The sequence below is a fragment of the Myotis nattereri genome, assembly GCF_964212035.1.
Source record: "Myotis nattereri genome assembly, chromosome: 18".
In the NCBI taxonomy this organism is placed as follows: domain Eukaryota; kingdom Metazoa; phylum Chordata; class Mammalia; order Chiroptera; family Vespertilionidae; genus Myotis; species Myotis nattereri.
The window spans coordinates 13277202-13298104 of NC_138093.1; the positions used below are offsets into that span (position 1 = coordinate 13277202).

General features: G+C 40.4%; 2 protein-coding genes and 1 pseudogene across 3 annotated transcripts in view; 1 reads left to right on the forward strand and 2 right to left on the reverse strand.

Annotated features, from left to right (window-relative positions):
- The window catches only part of SETDB1 (SET domain bifurcated histone lysine methyltransferase 1), a 19996-nt gene extending 17589 nt beyond the window's left edge, over window positions 1–2407 (reverse strand). The window contains exons 1-3 of the mRNA XM_081112722.1: window positions 2254–2407; window positions 1269–1539; window positions 492–643 (exon numbers count right to left, since the gene is read on the reverse strand). Of these exons, the coding sequence (XP_080968848.1) occupies window positions 492–643; window positions 1269–1528 (412 nt within the window). The 5' untranslated portion in view covers window positions 1529–1539; window positions 2254–2407. The remainder of the gene's footprint in view (window positions 1–491; window positions 644–1268; window positions 1540–2253) is intronic.
- Window positions 2408–10102: 7695 nt separating this feature from the next.
- On the reverse strand, window positions 10103–10264 carry CTXND2 (cortexin domain containing 2; the record flags this gene model as incomplete). Its single annotated transcript, XM_081112445.1, has 1 exon — window positions 10103–10264. Exon 1 carries the CDS (start codon window positions 10259–10261, stop codon window positions 10103–10105), a length of 159 nt encoding a protein of 52 aa, XP_080968571.1. The 5' UTR covers window positions 10262–10264.
- Window positions 10265–10664: 400 nt separating this feature from the next.
- Window positions 10665–13057, forward strand: LOC308534703 (large ribosomal subunit protein uL4-like; annotated as a pseudogene). Its single transcript has 2 exons — window positions 10665–10683; window positions 11942–13057. The product of its transcript is annotated as a large ribosomal subunit protein uL4-like (transcript).
- The last annotated feature ends 7846 nt before the right edge of the window (window positions 13058–20903 follow it).

The window sequence follows — 20903 nt, forward strand, 5'->3', positions numbered from 1 at the left end:
GGGAGTCATAGAAACATCGATGAGAGAGAATCATTGATTGGCTGCCTCATGCACACCCCCTACTGGGGATAGAGCCCACAACCTGGGCATGTGCCCTTGACCGGAATCAAACCCAGGACCCTTCAGTCTGCAGGCTGATGCTCTACCCACTGAGTCAAACCAGCTAGGGCACACCTTCAAAAAAATTTTTTAAAAATAGACAAAAACCAAACACATATTCTGAGATATATACATAGATGCTAATGCAACCTACAAAGAAAAGCAAGGAAATTCAGAATAGAGATTACACAGAATGGGGAAAGGAGGTTAATTCAACCAGAAGTAGCACAAAAGGAACATTTATGATACTAACAATGTTCTATTTTTTTCTGCAACAGATAAGTCTAACAGTTTAGAATATGGAGTTAGTAACAATGGTTTCTCTATTCTTTTATCTTCTAGTGTTTCAAGTTTGATCCCCAGACTCTCCTCTCCATAGCTTCATCTCTTACCCGAATCTATACTGAGAACATCATCATCTTCATCAGGAATCTCAATTATTTCTGTAGGCTGGGAAGCTTCGTCCTCAGAGCTACTGTCCCGGTATTGTAGTCCCAGTTTGGAGTAAAAGTCCTTCACCAAAGACTCACAATTACTCACTGCCCTAATATTGGAACACAGGTAGAAAAGGTCAAAGCCAGCAGGAGGTATAGGAGCCACTAGAATTTATATATATTTAAATACAAGCTGCCTTAAATTTATAAACAGCTATATTCCAAGTGTCTCTGTTCAGAATTTAGAATGCTTTTCCCATAGAAAAATATTTAAATAGTGGTTTCCAGACTAGTTTCTTAAAAATCCAAAATAAGCTCAAAGTATAGTTCTTTCAACCATACCTCACTATTTACCTTGTTATTTGAAAACGCTTTCTAAGTGACAACTAGGGCACCAGAAACAAATATTCTGGGGGTTTAGGAATAAATTCAGGGCTCTAGGAACTTATTAATGCTCCACGACTACATAAGACAGTAACTCTTTACGTTCCTCACTCTCTAGACAATCCTACTAAGGAAACAAAGCAATTGCTCTGGACACCCCTATTAATGATCATATATTAGGCTCTAATAGATGAATATTCTCTAAATGGGTCCTTAAGAGGGTCCTGGATTCTAACTTTTGAAGAAGAGTAAGGTTCTACATACCTGTACCTTGTAAACTATAAATATAAAGTGCTTGACGTAATGTCTGTCATGATGAATCAATCCCCCTCCTTCCCATATAGTCCTTACCTGGATGCATCATCAAAGAGCTGGTCAACATGGGCCACCTCCGTCTCCTTCTGTATTACCCACGTCTCCAACTCTGCTAGCTGCTTCCTGCGTTGCTGTATACAGTCCATCTTTTCTAGTTCTTTATCGATGAACTCCCGAAGCTCCTCCATGGAGATACCCAGCTCTTCAACCACTGCTTGTTGCAGCTCTGCAATCTCTTCACACTCCATTGCAGCTGTTTCTGCCTCCAAACCAAGGCACCCGGGGAGGGAGGACATGCTGTTGTCCTCTACATGGAACAAAAAACTGAAATTATCTTCGAAGTCATTATAACCACAACAGAGAATTCCAGGCCCCAAATAAAACTCATTCCCACTCCTTAGTATTCAAATACAGTTAAAGTTGATTCTATGTTCCCTCTCTCCATTCTCCAGTACATGATACTGAGATTTTGTAGTTCTCATCTTATGCTATATAGACTATAGGCCTGAGTAAGACTTAAAGGTTTGAGAGGGCATATCCTAGTATTATGCAACAGGGGACTACGGGAAATAATGTTTTGGAAAACTGAAGAGAACCGATTTACTGAGGAAGACACAGGCACGCGGGCTGGGCTTCCAGAACACCTTAATAAAGCCAGTGTTGCAATAAAGTGAATGATCATCTTTTTGCTGGTTCGTAAAAAACGTAATACCTGCGAAGTGCAATCAAGCAAAGCGCAATAGAAGGAGGCATGCTTGTATTTCTGAGGCCTGTGCTCCTTAAAACTGACTAATTAAACATTTGCACGATATTGCCTAGTTTGAACAAATATCTCCACCCAGAGGGAAGGCGTTGGTCTGTAATTCATTGCTTTCTCTCTAACTATCTGTTCCCCTGACACTCCGTTGCTTCCATGCGGTAATTTACTTTTTTAAATGTCTATAATACTGAAGCACACAGGCGTGCGGCAAATGTTTCTCCAAAGTAAAGGGGGAATAAAACGTGGCTACCTAACACCTACAGTCCAATTGTAGCTGCTCTCTTCATCACACGGCTGAAGTAAAACTGAAGCCGGAACGCCGTGCGACCCCCAGGCCAGCTCCCATCACCTCCATTTTCCCTGTGCCCACACCCCGCCCCACCCCCGGGCTACCCGTTTTAGAGGCGCGTCTCCCCCCGCCCCCTCTACCCCGCCAGGCAAAACCCCGCTAAACCCCGCCCCCGCTCGCCTCAAGGGGAACACTTCCCACCGTCGCTCGACCTCTTCCCACAAACAAATCACTTCGGACAAGCCCTTGGTCTCCAAATACCTCAGTTAATTTCCCACACCTCCCTACTTTCAGCTGCTACAGCTTTTTTTCACCAACCAGACCCCCAGACTCACGACTCAGGGGTCGGCCTCTGTGGGAGAGAACGCAAAGGGAAAAGGGAATAGGGGGAGGGGAAGAAGCGTGATGGAGGGAAGGGGAAGCCTTAGAGACGCCCGGAAGCAAACCTCAGGTGCTGTTCCGGTTCCCAGGACGGTAGCCCGACAGGGTCAAACCCAAAACTGCAGGGTGCTCCTCGGAGGCTAGAAAAAAAAAAAAAAAACCACAAAAAAAAAAAAACCTCAGGCAAGTACGCATGCGTCAAAGCAAGCCTTCCAGGGCCCTCGTGAAAAGCCATTGGCCGGGTAAAGTGGGCGTGGCCTGGAAATATTACAGAAGCTCCGCCTCTTCCCCCCACTCTCAACTAGTGGCAGCAATGCTAGGCTTATTTTGTAAAGACTCAGTTGGGCCCTGACCGGTTTGGCTCAGTGGTTAGAGCACCAGGCTGCAGACTCAAGGGTCCCAGGTTCGATTCCAGTCAAGGGCATGTAGCTTGGTTGCAGGCACAGCCCCAGTGGGGAGCGTGCAGGAGGCAGCTGATCGATGTTTCTAACTCTCTATCCCTCTCCCTTCCTCTCTGTAAAATATCAATGAAATATATATTTTTTTAAAAAAGACTCAGTTGGCAGACACTTAGGTTTAGTTTTTTTCCTCTCACTTTTACTTGAGTTTATTTAGTTACATAAGCCTTACAAATTGTAAGAAGTCGAGGAATAACAAGATGTAATAAGAAAAACATGATAATGTTCTCTGCTCCCCCATCGGCACCCCTGCTCCTTCAAGGTAAAACAACTTAGTTTTCTAGGCTTGTACATACAAGGTCATGCATATGGATTTTTTTGGAGGGAGGGTGGGTTTGGACATCCCTCGAAGTCAATAAAAAGGGTAAAATTTGTCTTTTTGACAGTTGCATAATACTTCATAATTTGGCTAAACCTTATTTGGAAATTTAGAACAGTTTCAGTTTTAGCCACTACAATAGACATTAACATCCTTTTGAAGTAGTACTTTTATTTCTGTGGAAGAGATTTCTCAAAATGGAATCTTGGTGGGGGGGAGGGCGAGTATTTTTTTTTTTTCATTTTAATAGAATCTACTGTCAAGTTGTTTTTCAAAAAAGTTGAAACAATTTTTACTCCCACTAGAAAATCTCTGGAAGTATTTATTTTCCCACACCTTTATTAGGACTGGATGTTTACTATTTAACTTGAAAGAATTTAATGTGTTAAAATAGCATGTGTATCCGGATAGACTAGGTTATATTGTGGCAACAACTCCAAAAGCTTAAAACAAAACAAAACAAAATGTATAATTCTTGCTCATACCGCATAATCATCTCTAAAGAGTTGGCAGTGGATCTTACGATAGCTACTCAGGAACCCAGGCTAATGAGTAATCATGCCAGAGGGAGAGAAAGCTAGAGGGTCTCACAATGGCAATTAAAGTGACTCAGCTCACTTTCAGTTACAACTCATTAGCCTGAATGAGTCATAAGGCCCTGCCCAGCCACTAGGGGCCAGGAAGGCAAGGAAGGAGAATCAGGTGTATTTAATGAGTCAGCACTATTGACTACCATAGTATTTCATTATTGCTTTAATTTGTTCAGCAGTCTTTACTAGTACACTAAGTGCGCCTGGCTTCATTAAAAAAATATTAACCACCACCTGCTATGTAAGACTGGGAACAGGGACCAAGCAGCCAGGATTATCAAAATCCTAGAAATTCTCTCCCGCTGGCCACACTTTCATTTGTGCTCATTTCACTTATCCACCAGTTTCCTGGGACCATTTTAAGTGCCTATTTCCAATTGTTATGACATCTGGAATTAAAGTACAGAGAAGCGAGGGCTCCTCTAGATATTTGAAATTCAGCACCTTCAAAATGCATTTCATCATGGTATTATCTTCTAATCCAGGGGTGGGCCAACTTTTTGACTCGAGGGCCACAGTGGGTTCTTAAACTGGACCGGAGGGCCGGAACAAAAGCATGGATGGAGTGTTTGTGTGAACTAATATAAATTCAAAGTAAACATCATTACATAAAAGGGTACGGTCTTTTTTTTTTTTTAGTTTTATTCATTTCAAACGGGCCGGATCCAGCCCGCGGGCCGTAGTTTGCCCACAGCTGTAATCTGAGTTAAAAATTTTGGACATAAAATACCTATAAAACACACATTTACACACAAAATATTGGAGTATTTACTATATAGCAGGCACTGTTCTAAGCACTTTATAGTTATTATTTAATTCTCACAATAATCCTATGAGGTAGGAACTATTATCATCTCTTACTGGATGAAAAAACTGAGGCACAGAATTAAATTTCCCAAAGCCATAGAGCTAAAAGGTGTCAGAGCCAGGCAGTTAATCCTCACCTGAGAATATTTTTTCCATGGAGGTAGTGGAAGGGCGGTGTGTGTCGGGGGTGGGGGGGTGGGGGGTGGGGACGGGGGGGGGGCGGGCAGGCGAGAGCGGGGTGGGGGGAGAGAGAGAGAGAGAGAGAGAGAGAGAGAGAGAGAGAGAGAGAGAGAGAGAGAAACATCTATGTGGGAGAGACACATCTATTGATTGCCTCCCACACATGCCCAGACAGGGGCCAGGGACAAACCTGTGACCGAGTTATTGCCTTTTCACTTGTAAGTTATCTGTGCATAGTCCTGTCTCCTCTGTTGGTTGTGATTAACTCAAGGCTGAGGTCCTGTCTTAACCACCTTTTTCCCCCTGGCACCTGACATATTGCCCTGTACATGTGGTGCTCTGTAATGTGTGATAATAAAGGGAAATCTTTGCTCTGCCCTGGTTATGTTTCTATTAGTTACTTTCAGCTCTCTGATGTGTGTGTGGGTGGTTTGGGGGTGGAAATGGGGAATGTTGAAGAGAAACAGGAGCTCTTTGGGGCATCGTATTACAGTCTGATTTCTTCATTGTCCTGAGAAGGCTGAAGTGATCAGACTGGCAGAAATCAGCAGTGGGACTCAGGAAGTGTCTTCTAAGACCTTACTACTCAACGTGCAATCAGGGAACTTGTTAACGATTCTAAATCTCTCTCTGGGCCATGAAGTGTGTACTGAGTAAGAATCTGATCTTTAATAAGACCTCCAGGTAATTCATTTGCTCGCTGTAGGAAAAGCAGGTTTGAGTTGTGTAATCCTGTCTAGGACAGGGCCTTGATATTTAGGGAGCCAAGCTCTGGCTTTGTTTTTGTTAAGTTCTGAAGACTATATACCAGGCACTGTTATAATAGGGCCAGAGATTCAGGCCCTATTATAAATGGCTCACATTATTTAAAATTGAAAAATTCTGAAGGCAGACAGTTCATTGCCAATTTAATAATATCATATAATATAATAAATAACTGACACACCATTTGGCATACTCACGTTGGGTGTGCTCAGCACATTCATTTCTATAATACACTGTGATACACTGAAAAATCACAACCACATGCTACTTAATACTTGAACATGAGATGTTATAGGACAGGGCCAAACCCTTGGAATGCCAAATGATCCTTCCCCTGCAGACAGACTTCAGGGAAATTAGTTGATAAACTAAAGGTTGCTGAGTGACCTCAGAATCAAAACAAAAGAAGACAGGGATTAAAAACCTCAAAAGGTTCCAGACATTAGGAAAATAATGTAAAGGAGCAAAATGGGTTGAGTGAGAACTGTGGCTACCTGGGAACTATATGTCTCACCTACACGAAGCAGTTGCTGGTTAGCACCCTCTAATCTTTGTCCTGTGTGATAGTTACAGTGTTGCCAGATCTACAATTTTCCAAGTAAACTTAAAAATCTGTATTTTTAAAAATATATTTTATTGATTTTTTTTACAGAGAAGAAGGGAGAAGGATAGAGAGTTAGAAACATCGATGAGAGAGAAACATCGATCAGCTGCCTTCTGCACACCCCCCACTAGGGATGTGCCCACAACCAAGGTACATGCCCTTGACTGGAATCGAACCTGGGACCCCTCAGTCGGCAGGCCGACGCTCTACCCGCTGAGCCAAACCGGCTAGGGCAAAAATCTGTATTTTTATATGAAAATTTCTCGAGTTCTGAATGTTGAAAACTAATTTGTAAATTTTGCAATACTTTTATTTTAAAAAATATTTTTATTGATTTCAGAGAGGAAGGGAGAGGGGAAGATAGAAACATGAATGATGAGTGAGAATCATCGCTTGGCTGCCTCCTGCAAGCCCTCTCTGGGGATCAAGCCTGAAACCCGGGTATGTGCCCAGATCGGGAATTGAACCGTGACCTCCTGGTTCATGGGTTGACACTCAAGGTACAATCCCAAGTGATACCCACTGAACCACACAGGCCCTGCAATACTCTTTAAATCAGCAATTTAACTTCTAGGAATTAAACTAAATACCTTTGAAATTGTATACTTTGAATATATATACCTTTGAAATGACATAAATGCTAAATTATCTTCTGCAACATTTTTTTAAAACAGCAAAATATTCAGAAACAATGTAAATTTTTATCAGCAGGGGTTGGTTAAAAAAATTATTGCACAACAAACAATAAAATACTCTTCAGCTGTATTTTTTTTTATTTTACTTATTGATTTTGGGAGCAAGAGATACTGATTTGTTGTTCCACTTATTTATGCATTCATTGGTTAATTCTTGTATGAGCCTTAGCCAGGGTTGGAACCCACAACCTTGGTGTAGCAGGATGGTGTTCTAACCAACTGAGCTACCCAACCAGGGCCTTTTAGCTGTGTTTCTTTTTTAAAAAAAGCCTAAGAAAGCTTTCCCTGACCAGGTGACTCAATTAGTTGGAGCTTCGTCCCGTACACCAAAAGGTTGTGGGTTCGATCCTCAGTCATGATGTTTTTCAGGAGGCAACCAACTGATCCATGTTTCTCTCTCGCTCCCTTCCTCTCTCTCTCTTAAAATCAATAAATATATCATCAGCTGAGGATTTTTTAAAAAAAGCTAAGGAAGCTCTTTGTGCATTGATATGGCGCGATGTTCAAGACATTAAATAAGAAAAGTAGGTGCAGAACATTTATATAACACCCTATTGTTTGTATGAATTATGGCAGAAATATTTTTTTTCTTACATATACATAAAATATCACTGGAAGGAGACAAGAAATTAACACTGGCTCTCACTGAAGAGGGCAAATGGAGGGTGGGGACAAGAGTTGGAGGGAGGGTTTCCATTGCACACCATTTTATACTTTTTGAGTTCTGAAACATGAAATCATGTATCGTATTCACACATATTACATCAAAAAGAAAAAGTCTGGAAACACACACACATATTCAAAAACAAATGATCATAACAGCAATTACCTCTGGAAGGAAGGATTGGGAAACAAGGCAGTGTCTAGGAATTTTTTGCATATTTGTCATTATCAGCATCATGTGTTGTATATTAGTTTCCTGTGATGACCGTAACTTATTCCTACAAACTAGGTAGCTATAAGAAACAGAAATTTATTCTCTCAAGGTGTTGACAGGGTTGTACTCCTTCCAAAGGGCTCTAGGGAGAATCCTTCCTTGCCTCTTCCAGTCTTGGTGGCTCCAGGCACGGGTTCTTTAGCCGTGGTTGAATGACTCCAATCTCTGTCTCCATCTTCACATGGTCTTTTCCTCCGTCTTCCTGTGTCTTCTCTTCTGTCTTTTATAAAGACACTTGTAATTGGATTTAGGGCTCACCTGGATAATCCAGGATGAGTTTATCTTGAGATCCTTAATTATATCTGCAAAGATCCTTTTTCCAAATCAGGTCACATTCATAGGTTTCAGGGGTGAGGACATGGACATCTTTTTGAGGGTCTCTTTTCAACCCACCAGATGTTATTTTATAGATAAGGCAATTTGAGCTGAGAGAGATTAAGGAATTCAACCAAGGCAAATTAGTGCACTTCCACCACAGAGCTTTGCCCACTTGGTAAGGGCCACAGATTTTATAAAACCTCACACACTAAAAAGGTCCTGTTAGACTCTTGTCATAGGTTCCTGCTGGCCTTACATTTGTATAATAAAGGGACTTCCTAGGACCACCTCTAGGAGGGCTTCTAGTTTTAGGTGCACCTTACCAAGCATCATGATATTATATTACATCATAAAATTATGGCCAACTATCTTATCGTAAGGACATTAGATACTGGAGAATTGAAACCCATGACCTTATTATTTATTTATTTACTATATTCCCTATGCTGTATTTCACATCCTATGACTGTTTTCTAACTACAAATTGGTACTTCTTAAGCCCTTCACTTTTCCACCCAGGCCACCAATCCCACCACACCCCTGGTAACTGTCATTTTATTTTCTGCGTTTATAAATCTGTTTGTTTTGTTTCTTCATTAATTTTGTTCTTTAGATTCCACATGTAAGTGAAATAAGAGGGTATTTGTCTTTTATTTCACTTAGGATAATGCCCTCTAGGTCCATCCATGATGCTGCAACTGATAAGATTTCATTCTTTTTTATGGCTTAGTAATATTCCATTGTAAATATGTACCACCACTTTTTTACCCACTTGCCTATTGATGGATAACTGGGATTGCTTCCATATCTTGGCTATTATTAATAATGCTGCAATGAACATAGGGGTGCATATCTCTTTTTAAATTAGTGTTGTGGGTTTCTTCAGATAAATACCTAGAAGTGGAGTTGCTGGGTTATAAGATAGTTCAATTTTTTAATTTTTTGAGGACCCTCCTTACTATTTTCCATAGTGGCTGCACCAATTTGCAATCCCACAAACAATGCACATCTTCACCAATACTTGTTTGTTGATTTATTGGTGATATTTATTCTGACAGATGTGAGGTGATAGCTCATGGTTTTATTTTTTTAAATATATTTTTATTGATTTCAGAGAGGAAGGGAGAGGGAGAGAGAGATAGAAATATCAATGATGACAGAGAATCATTGATTGGCTGCCTCTTGCATGCCCCACACTGGGGATGGAGCCCACAACCTGGGTATGTGCCCTGACTGGAATCGAACTGTGATCTCCTGGTTCATAGGTCGAAGCTCAACCACTGAGCCACACCTGCTGGGCGATATCTCATGGTTTTAATTTGCATTTCCCTGTTGGTTAATGACCTTGAGCATCTTTTAATATGTCTATTGGCCATCTGTATGTCCTCTTCAGATAGGTGTATATTCAGGTTCTCTGCCCATTTTTAACTGGATATTTTTTGGGTGTTGATTTCTTTGTAAAATTTGGATAATAATCCCTTATTGATTTATCATTGCCACCCATTGCCTTATTTTAATGAGTGAGTTCAACCTGTCTCTGTCCCACTTTTGTAACCATTTCCCTGAACAGGAACAATGCAAACTGGCTTGTGTTTCATCCTTTTTATTATTCCTAATTCACACTCCTGTGCCTATTGTGGAATGCAGGAGTGAGAGGACTGAGACATAGGGAGGCAAAATAATATAGAATCTGGATCATAATAGTCTGTATAAAAGATTTCAAATCTCCTGTGAGGGGGAGTCTACCAGGCTTTTGCATAATTCAGCTCAGAGATGGTTCTCATGTGAACTGGCCTCATAGGGATTCTTCACCAACTTGACACATCGAACAATCATCACTATTAGGAAAAGAAACAGAAGAACAACAAAGGCAATGGCAAAGCCTTTGTCTACGTCAATAGTGCTGGACAGGCTTGAATCATCCATGGGAACACACCTGTCCCGCTGTAGCTACCTCCTCAGGTATGTCTTCAGACTTGTCATATTCCTAAACAAGAGAGTATAAAAAAGTTTATTGGTTTGTATGTGTATATATGTATTTTCTCAACAGCACTGGTTTGGCTCAGTGGATAGAGCCTGTGGACTGAAGGTTCCCGGGTTTGATTCTAGTCAAGGGCACATGTCCGGGTTGTGGGCTTGATCACCAGTAGGGGACGTGCAGGAGGCAGCCAATCAATGATTCTCTCTTATCATTGATGTTTCTATCTCTCTCCTTTCCCTTCCTCTCTGAAATCAATAAAAATATGTTGTTGTTTAAAAAAAAAAAAAGAGAGAGAGAGAAATAGCAAAAAACAAAGTCAGCAAGATTTATTGAAGAAGTGCTTATGAAATGGATAAAGTTAGTATAGGTGATGTTCAAGATATGCACACATGTAAAAGCATAAAACATCTGTAGAATTTCTCCAAAGCAAAACATGAGCAAATATGTATAACTCAGAAATCAACGGGGGCTCCCTGCCCTGCAAGATCCAGGAAAAACTGTCTTAAACATCCCAATTCTGTGTTAAGTCCAAATTTTTCTCTAAGATTTTTTTTTTCTTCAAATTCTAAGAGTACTTATTATAACTGATTTGTTGTGGAGTCTAGAGATTGGCTGTATGACATTGTACCTATAGTCGATGATAATATATTGTACACTTAGAAATTCAAGAGAGTAGATCCCATGTTAAATGTTCTTAGCATAATAAAATACAGTTTATAAAAAAGAAAGGAAGAAAGAGGTTGGCCAAAGCAGCCTATGGCAACAGAGAAAAGGACAGAATTGACATTGAATTGATCACAGAGGATTTTTTTACTTGCGGCCCAGATATAGACCCCACAGATAGGGACCAGCCTGGTGCTAGGATGAAATTACCTTAATAAAATGTGGCTGGACATGAACTTGGGTTCAGTGTTGTAAATACTAGCCAGAGGGAGGGACATTGACTCTGAGGGATCTGAAGTTATATAACCCTAGTGAGGGAACGTCTGAAGGAACCATGAAAAACACATCTTGAGAGAAAGAGCCCTGAATATCATTCAAGCCAAGAGAGAGAAAATGCCAAGAGATTTGCTTTGAAAAATGGCTTAATGGGTCATTTGTGCCCTGCTCTTTCAGAGTGTGCATTATTGTGTTCCACATTTCAGTGGCTTCTCACTCCCTACATCTGTTAATATCCTTTTGGACCTACTTCCAAAATATCTCTCAAATCAATTTATTTTTCTTTATTTATTTTAAAAATACATTTTTATTTATTTCATAGAGGAAGGAAGAAGGAGAAAGAAATAGAAACATCAATGATGAGAGAGAATCATTGGCTGCCTCCTGCATGCCCCACACTGGGGGATTGAGCCCACAACCCAGCCATGTGCCCTGATCAGGAACTGAACCCTGACCTCCTGGTTCATAGGTCTACGCTCAACCGCTGGCCGGGCCAATTGCCTCTTCTTTATTTATGCCTTTCCTCAGCACTGCACTCTAGGCCATCAAATGCTCGACTTCTGCAAACACTCCCTGATTTCCTGAAAACACGTTTAATCTCTCCAAACCACAAAGCAGTCTTTATTTATTATTATTATTCTAATTCTCACCCAAGGAGTGAGGATATTTTTTTCATTGATTTTTAGAGAGAGTAGAAGGGAGGGGGGAGAGGGAGAGAGAAAGCGAAGGGAGAGAGAGGGCTGAGTCTTGGGGTACTGGCAGAGCTGTGGCTTGAATTTCCAGAGTTTGAGGTGGTAGGACTCATCATTCTGGCCAGGGTGCTTTTGGAAATAAGTGTTGTGGGGGCCACATGTTTGCACCAACCAAAACCTGGCGCCATTGGCACCGAAGAGTGAACATAACACAGCAGCGATATGCCATCTGCTCTGCTCTGGCTGCCTCGGCCTTCCCACCACTGGTCATGTCTAAAGGTCATCATATTGAGGAAGTTCCTGAACTTCCTTGGGTGGTTGAAGATAAAGTTGAAGGTTATGAGAAAACTAAGGAGGCTGTTTTGCTTCTTAAGAAACTTAAGATCTAGAAATATATATATATATAAAAGTCTATGCCTCTGAGCGAATAAGAGCTGGAGGGACAAAATGAGAAACCGTCATTGTATCCAGCACAGGGGAACTTGCATCCTCTATAATCAGGCAATGGTGTCATTAAAGCCTCCAGAAACATCCCTGGAATTACTCTGCTTAATGTAAGCAAACCGAACATTTTGAAACTTGCTCCTGGTGGGCATGTGGGCTGTTTCTGCATTTGGACTGAAAATGCTTTCCGCAAGTTAGATGATCTGTATGGCACCTGGCGTAAAGCTGCCCCCTCAATAGTAACTACAACCTTCCTGTGCACAAGATGCTCAATACAGACCTCAGCAGAATGTTGAAAAGCCCAGAGATCCAAAGTGCCCTCCAGGCACCACGCAAAAAACGATTCATCACAGAGTCCTGAAGAAGAATCCACTGAGAAACCTAAGAATCATGTTGAAGCTAAACCCGTATGCAAAGACCATGCAATGGAACAGACCAAGAACCACAAGCTCTGGGTAGATAAAGCAGCAGCAGCGCCAGAAGCCAAATCAGATGAGAAGGGGGTTCCAGGCAAGAAGCCTGTGGTCGGGAAGACAGGAAGGACGGCTATTGGTGTTAAGAAGCAGAAGAAGCCTTTGGTGGGGAAAAAGAGCTGCTGCTTCCAAGGCAGCTGGGAAGAAGTCCACAGAAAAGAAACCCACCACAGAAGAGCAGCCTGCGGCATAAACGAAATTTGTTTATTCCATAAAGGTCAAATCACTTTGGACAGCTAATTTTGAATAAAAACATGATCAAAGGTAGTGAAGGGGGAAAAAAAAGAAGAAGAAAGAAAAAAGTGTCAGCAGATTGGGAAAGAAAATCCAGATGTTAGTGGATTAAACAGGAAAGGGCAGTAAGAAAATGAAGACACTAAGATTTTTAAATCATTTACGAGAAGTTCAACTAGGAAAGAAGTAAGTAGAAAAGCAGCTAAATGTTCAATACAGAATCAAGTGAGAGATTCCTTTTCAAAGGCAGAATAGAAATGTATCGGGGAGGAGGTGTTTGGGTGCAAGTGACAGAAAAATCCACTTAAGTGAGATCAAATAATACATTAAATAATCTGTTGAATTAGGAGGGTGAAGTTCAGAGTAAGGCTAACTTTAGGTATGGTTGCATCTGCAGATTCAACTGGTTATCAGGGTCCTGCCTTTATAAGTTTATGATTTTTCTCAACCCCACCTTTCTTCTATGTTGATTGCATACTCAGGCTTCCTAGCGGTAGCAAGAATGGCTCCAGCAAATCCAGACCTCAGGAGTCCCTCTTCATGTTATCCCCTCCTCCCCAATTCCAGAGGGAGAAAGAACACTTTCACATCAGTCAGGATTCTTGTTTGTAAGCAACAGAAACAGTCTCCCTTAATCAGAAAACACATTTTTAAATATATATATATATATTTTATTGATTTTTTACAGAGAGGAAGGAAGAGGGATAGAGAGTTAGAAACATCGATGAGAGAGAAACATTGATCAGCTGCCTCCTGCACACTCCCTACTGGGGATGTGCCGGCAACCAAGGTACATGCCCTTGACCGGAATCGAACCTGGGACCCTTGAGTCCGCAGGCCAACGCTCTATCCACTGAGCCAAACCGGTTAGGGTGCAGAAAACACATTTATTAAAAGGAGATCAGGTAGCTCCCAGAATCAAGAAGGAGTACTTGTCTTATAGAACAGGCAGAAACCAAGAGAGGCCAGGCATTGGGAACCACAGTCGAAGGCAGCACAGGAAAAGTCTGGTTAGGGCACTGCTGGCTCTGGGCACTACCAGCGTGGACACTGCTATTGCTGAGCACTGCTGCTACTGTCACTGGATACTGCTGCCTCTGTCACGCCCGAATTGTAAATTGTGTCATCTCTGTGTCACTCAGCATTCCGGTTCCTGGCTAGAGCATCCAACTGTTCAAGACTGAGTCACGCATCAACACCTTAGCCACCATCGGATAAAAGTGGGAACATTTGGTTCCCCTAAACTTCTGTAGTGGGAATGAGGTTCTGTCTCTTACAGACTTGCATAAAGGAAGCTTTCCCTCAAATAGGAAGGGTTTTTGGGTGTTGGGCAGACAAAAAATGTCATCTATTTTTTTGGTCTTGGCTGCCATATGCTATTTATAAAAAACTCACCTAAAATGTAAAGCCATGGAAAGATTTAATGGAAAAGGTATTTATTTTATTTTATTTATTTTTAAATGTATATCTTTATTGATTTTAGAGAGGAAAGGAGAGGGAGAGAGAGATAGAAACATCAATGATGAGAGAGAATCATTGATTGGCTGCCTCCTGCATACCCCTTACTGGGGTTTGAGCCCACAACCTGGGCATATGCCCTTGGCCGGAATCGAACCTGGGATCCTTCAGTCCACAGGCTGACGCTCTATCCACTGAGCCAAACTGGCTAGGGCTGGAAAAGGTATTTTAAAAAGTATATTAGGTAAATACTAACCAAAAGGAAACTGAGATGCTATAGTAATATCAGACAAAATAGACTTTAAGACAAAAAGCATTATTAGGGATAGAGAGGATTAATAGAGTATAACAAAGAGTAGATAAAATTCAGAGGGGAGATGTAGCAGTTCTAAATTGTATGCACTTAGAGGAATGGGGGGAGGTCAGAGGGGGTAAAGGGGGACAAATGGTGACAAAAGAAGACTTGACTTTTGGGTGGTGAACACACAATACAATATACAGGTGATGTATTATAGACTTGTACACCTGAAACCTATGTAATTTTATTAACCCATGTTACCCCAATAAATTAAATAAACATTTTAAAAAGTATAAAAAGAGAAAAGAAGAATAATCTAAAATCAATAAACTAAGCTTCCACTGAGGAAAACTAGAAAAAAGAAGAGCAAACCAAATTAAAAGTAAACAGACCATATTTGGCAGACAAAGGTGGAGCTCTTGGACCCCTCGAAGAAGGGGATAAATTATCAGGGTAAGCTGTGCTTTTAACAGACTAGAATATATGGATTGTAAGTTTCAGTGTGAAATTCAGAGGAAATATTACACAAAAATGTTTAAAATGATTGGTACAATAATCTGCAGAATCAGAAGCCAACCAGAATTTAACTGTGAGCATCTGGAGTATATATGAAATGATGAAAAATACTGGGAGTTTTCCCACAAGATTCTTTTTTTTTTTTTTAAATATATTTTATTGATTTTTTTACAGAGAAGAAGGGAGAGAGATAGAGAGTTAGAAACATCGATGAGAGAGAAACATCGATCAGCTGCCTCCTGCACATCCCCCACTGGGGATATGCCCGCAACCCAGGCACATGCCCTTGACCGGAATCGAACCTGGGACCCCTCAGTCCGCAGGCCGACGCTCTATCCACTGAGCCAAACCGGTTTCGGCTCCCCCAAGATTCTTATACAATTTAGCTTTATTTTCATAATTACTTTAAAAAATGTTCATTATGTGCTAAAAAACACCCAAAACAAACAAACAAATAAACAAAAACTAAATTGTATATACCTAATAAAACAGCCTTAAAATAAATAAGGAAACAATAGGACTATAGAGAGAAATTGGTAAAAAAACACACCATTAAAGTGGATAGTCAACACATTTCCTCAAGTATTGGTAAAATAGGCAAAAATCAATGAAGATATAAAATATTAGAATAATACAATTAACAAGCTTGAATTATTGAACACCTGTAGAACCCTGATCCAACACTTAGCAAATCCATACTTTTTCATGTATTGTTTAATTTAGTTTAAATTGGATTTTTGTTTTATTATTATTTTTTTGGTCATCTGAAACTAAAAGTATTCTAATTTCATGGCATTAAATCCCTTTTTACTTAAAATAGTGAGAATGGTTTCTGTTTTCTGCAAATAAACCAATAAATACAAATACCAAGTTGAGTTTATCTCAGGAGTGCAGTGTAGTTTACATTGGAAAATTTGTAAATGACATATATATGTATGTATACACAGATTAAAAGAGAAAAAACATGGAACACCTCAATGGTGGCAGAAAAAACATATGATAAAATTGAATACTAATATACAACACCCATGTTAATATTCTTAGCAAAATAAAGATAGAAAGAGACAACTGTAACTTGATAAAGGGTATCAACCAAAAATGTATAGCCAACATCCCACCTAATGCTTAAAACTTGAAAGATTTTCCATTTAAAATCAGGAACATGACAAGATGTTACTATCTACTTTTATTCAATATGATTCTGGAGGTTCTAGCCTGTGCAGTAGAATAAGATAAAGAAAAAAATAGGCATAAGGATTTAAAAAGAAGAAACAAAAATGCTAGTTTTTCACAGATATTATTGTCTATAGAGCAATCTACAGAAAATATGAGAAATAAGCAGAGTTTAGCAAGGTGTTTAGCAAGACAATAGCATTTTTAAATGCCAGCAACAAACAATAAGAAAATGTAATTTTTAAAAAGGCATTATTGGCCCTGACCAGGTTGCTCAGTTGATTAGAGCATTGGCCTTATATGCCAAGGTTGCAGGTTCCATCTCCCATCAGGGCACATACAAGAATCAACCAATAAATGCATAAATAAGTAAAACAAGTCAATGTTTCCCTCTCTCCCTTCCTTCCTTTCTCTAAATATCACTAAATAAAAATTTTTAAAAAGGCATTATTTACAATAGTACAAAAATATAGAGGGTATTTGAAAATATAGATTTAGAGAACAAACCAATGGTTGCCAAAGGGGAGGAGGTGGGAGAATGGGAATTAAAAAAAAAAACACCCAGTAGGGCACATAATTATCTTTTTAAAAATTAAAAAAAAGTGCATATGGTATCCTAGATCATATACAAAAGTTTGGACATATTTTCATCTTTGCTTCCAAAATCCTTCTTGATGTATTTTATGGGCTTTTAGCCACAGTAATCTATTAGCCAAAGTCTTCATTAGAATGGTCCGCACTAACTCACTGAAACCTGATATAATGGAGCTTATTATCCTATAATTATAATTTGTATTACAATGCCTGGTTTCCCTAATTCATTAGTTTATACTCATCTTCCCCCAAATGAGTTTTCAGGGCTATGCAAACCCTACACACATGAGGAATAGGTGATATATCACTTCTGTGGAATGAACTGAGGAATTCTGGGAGAGTACTTATAAAAAAATTTTGAAACAACAACAATAACAAAATCCACAGTTCATTGTTGCAGTGAGTTGGACTCTAGGCTTTCCAACTCTGCTTAAGCTACATTTATTTTTCCCCCATATGTGTGTGTCTAATTCATCTTCCCCAGTGCAGATCCCTGCTAAGCTCCCTGCAGCTTCTTCCATCAAACTAATGTCCAGACTTCCAGGATATCCTGCCTCATGAAGGTAGGGGGATAGGCAGGGCTTATCTACATAAATAGAATTTAAGTTGTTTTAAAACAGAGATAGTTGGAGATCAAACCAATACCAATAGCTATCAGTTGTCCTGAGATAAGAGAAGTCCTTTAATTTCCAGGATGAAAAAATGTTTTTGATTGCTAAAACTCTTTGTGAGGAAAAATAATTCCTGGGAGAAACTAGAAAAATTAAATATATCAAATTAAACTTTTCATTATTGCATAATCAGAAATTGGAGTCATCATTGCCATACACACTGTGGGATACCAGTACTCATTGGCTCCAGAGATCAGTTTGTGTGTATGTGGGGGAGGGGGGTTTCTCTGTCAAAGAGAGAGCAAATTAGAAACTCCTGCTTGTCCCTGCGATTCTTTTCTTTCTTTCTTTTTTTTGATATGTTTTTATTGATTCCAGAGAGATAGGGAGAGGGAGAGAGGGATAGTAACATCAATGATGAAAGAGAATCATTGATCGGCTGCCTCCTGCCCGCCCCCTACTGGGGATTGAGCCCACAACCTGGGCATGTGCCCTTGACCGAAATTGAACCTGGGATACTTTAGTCTGCAGGCCGATGCTCTATCCATTGAGCCAAACCGGCTAGGGCATCCATGCGATTCTTGATTTTGGAAGGGTAAAGGATATTCTTTCCAGATAAGTGAACCCCCAATAAGAACAATTTAATGGCAATCATGAAATGTAACATGGTGGTGAATAACATGGATTCTGGAGCCAGTTCCTCTGGATTTGGATCCTAGCTCTAGTAAAGCTTGGTGATCCTGAGCAAGTTACTTAACCTTTCTGAGTCTTGGTTTCCTCATCTGTAAAATGAGGATCCTATATAATAAAAGCATAATTTGCAAATCAACCAGACAGAGGAACGACTGGTCACTATGATGCTCACTGACCACTAGAGGGCAGACCCTCAACGCAGGAGCTGTCCCCAGCCCGCAGGTCCCGATTGCCTGATCAGGGCCTGCTGGCCAACCTCTGGGTCCCTCTCCCCGACTGGCAGGCTCCGATTGCCAGATGAGGAACGTGGAACTGGGGGTGGGTGGCAGCGGATGCCGGCAGTGCCAGGCCAAGGCAGGTGCCACACACAGAGGGCAACTGGCAGTGACGGCGGGGGGCGGGGCCAGCTGCAGGCAGCTGGGGAAGATAGGCCCTGATCACAGGCCAGGCCTAGGAACCCTACCCATGCATGAAGTTTGTGCACCGGGCCTCTAGTAATATCTAAGAATCCTATGAGGTAGATGTTGACATTAAATAAATAAATGCATGTAGAACACATAGAACAGTGCCTGGCATGTATCATCTGCTATGCACGTGTTTGCTATTATCATCCTCTTAGGTTTACTATGTTCCTCATTTTTTTCACCTTTTCTCCTGCTGCGAAGTGTCTGAAAGTTAATGCCATTTGAATTTTTTATTCAGTGGAGCACACTCTTCATATGTCACAGTTGTGCAGTATTGAAAGTATCTGACATCAACAGCAAAGAGAAGCTAAGATGGTCTGGAGCCCTTGGTATGCCCAATACAGAATATAAAACCCATGTAAACTCAAGGTTATTCATCTAGATATACTTTTATTGCTTGAGATAAGAGCATAATGAGCCCTGAGGGTCAGCATTTACAAATCTGCAGCTAAGTCAGCTCTTCTTTTACCTAACACTTCCCAGAAAGAATTGATCACTTCTTCCTTTTCTTGTGTTCTCATCCCAAATAACTTTTTCTCCATCTGTAATATCTTATGTTTCTTAAAACAAAAAACTTTAAACAAAGACCCAGCTTTTCTCTCCCACCCCCCTCACTTGCCTCAAAACATGACTATGCTTAAGATATACCCTCTCGAATGAAAGTTTCACTTTTCGCCCCCCCCCCCCCCCAAAAAATCTAAGAAAAAAAAGTTCTTTATTTCTGTCAGGTATTTCCCTAGTATTTCCCAAGCTTATAGAAATGTACTGTTCAACCTAGAAGAATTGTTGGAATTGTTCCGATAAAACTATCACCAGGAAGGCACTACAGGTAGTTATTTACCTTTTGAGAGAATGACATTCAAGGCTGGCTGTCGCTAGAGCAGTCTCCTCCTACTCAAGTCCATCTCTTGGCAGCCTCTCCTCTTCTTGTCAACCCCCTCTTACAGAAGGAGAGTGTTTGGTAGCTCTCTCCCTTCCCCACTCCCACACTCAGAGGCTTCATTAATAGTTCAACTAAAACAGGATCAAGTTTCAGACACTCCCACAGTGAGTGAGAAAATGATCCCACTAGATTAAATTGGAGCCTAGATCAGTAGAAGAATATTTCCACAGCTCTGCCAGGGCTGGGGCAGCCAAGGTTAATAGTGCCAATGATACCTTCTAAGTAGGATCACATGAGTGGGAGAAGATGGGTTCATAGCCAGCTATTTGGTCTATCCAGTCATTCTCCAGATTGGCAGCATCACCTGGAAAATTGTTAGAAATGCACATTCTTGGGCCCTCATCCCAACCTTAATGAATCAGAAACTTTGGACAGGTTGGCATCGGTGTTTTAACCAGTTCTTCCAAGTGATTGTGCTGTATGCTCAAGTTTGAGAACTACTTGTCAACAAGATCAGTGAAGCTCTAAAATGTCTCCTTTTCCTCAAAAAGTATTTACTTAGGACATCTGGATCAGAAAAGTCAAAACGACTTCATTTAGCTTTAGTTATTATACATGTTCATATATACCTTGAATGCAAAATTTACTACTGTTTCCTCTAAGGTTTTATTTGGTTCATTATAAAAACTTCTATAGAATCTCTGTGTGTGTGTGTGTGTGTGTGTGTGTGTGTGTGTGTGTACACTCTCATAAATATACAGAATACTTATGGAGGGACACACTGCAGGGCTTCTAGATGAGAAATTGGGTGGCTTATATTGGACCATGTGTATATTATCTACTCAGAATTTCTTTTTTCAAGTAGATAAATTTTCAAAATATCACACCTTAAAAAATAACACTCCCTGAAAGATGTGCTATATGTAATAAATATTTACTGAATGTCTATCATGTGTCAATCGCTGTGCTAGATGCTGGGGACAGAATGGAGAATAAAGTACAGTCCCTTTGGCTTCTACTGCCCTGCTCTTTCCAGGTTGCCTCTCCCTTCTTCCATAATCTGAAACAAGTATTGTTGAGGCATCCTTTGTGTCCTTTTTCTTATTTCCTTTAAC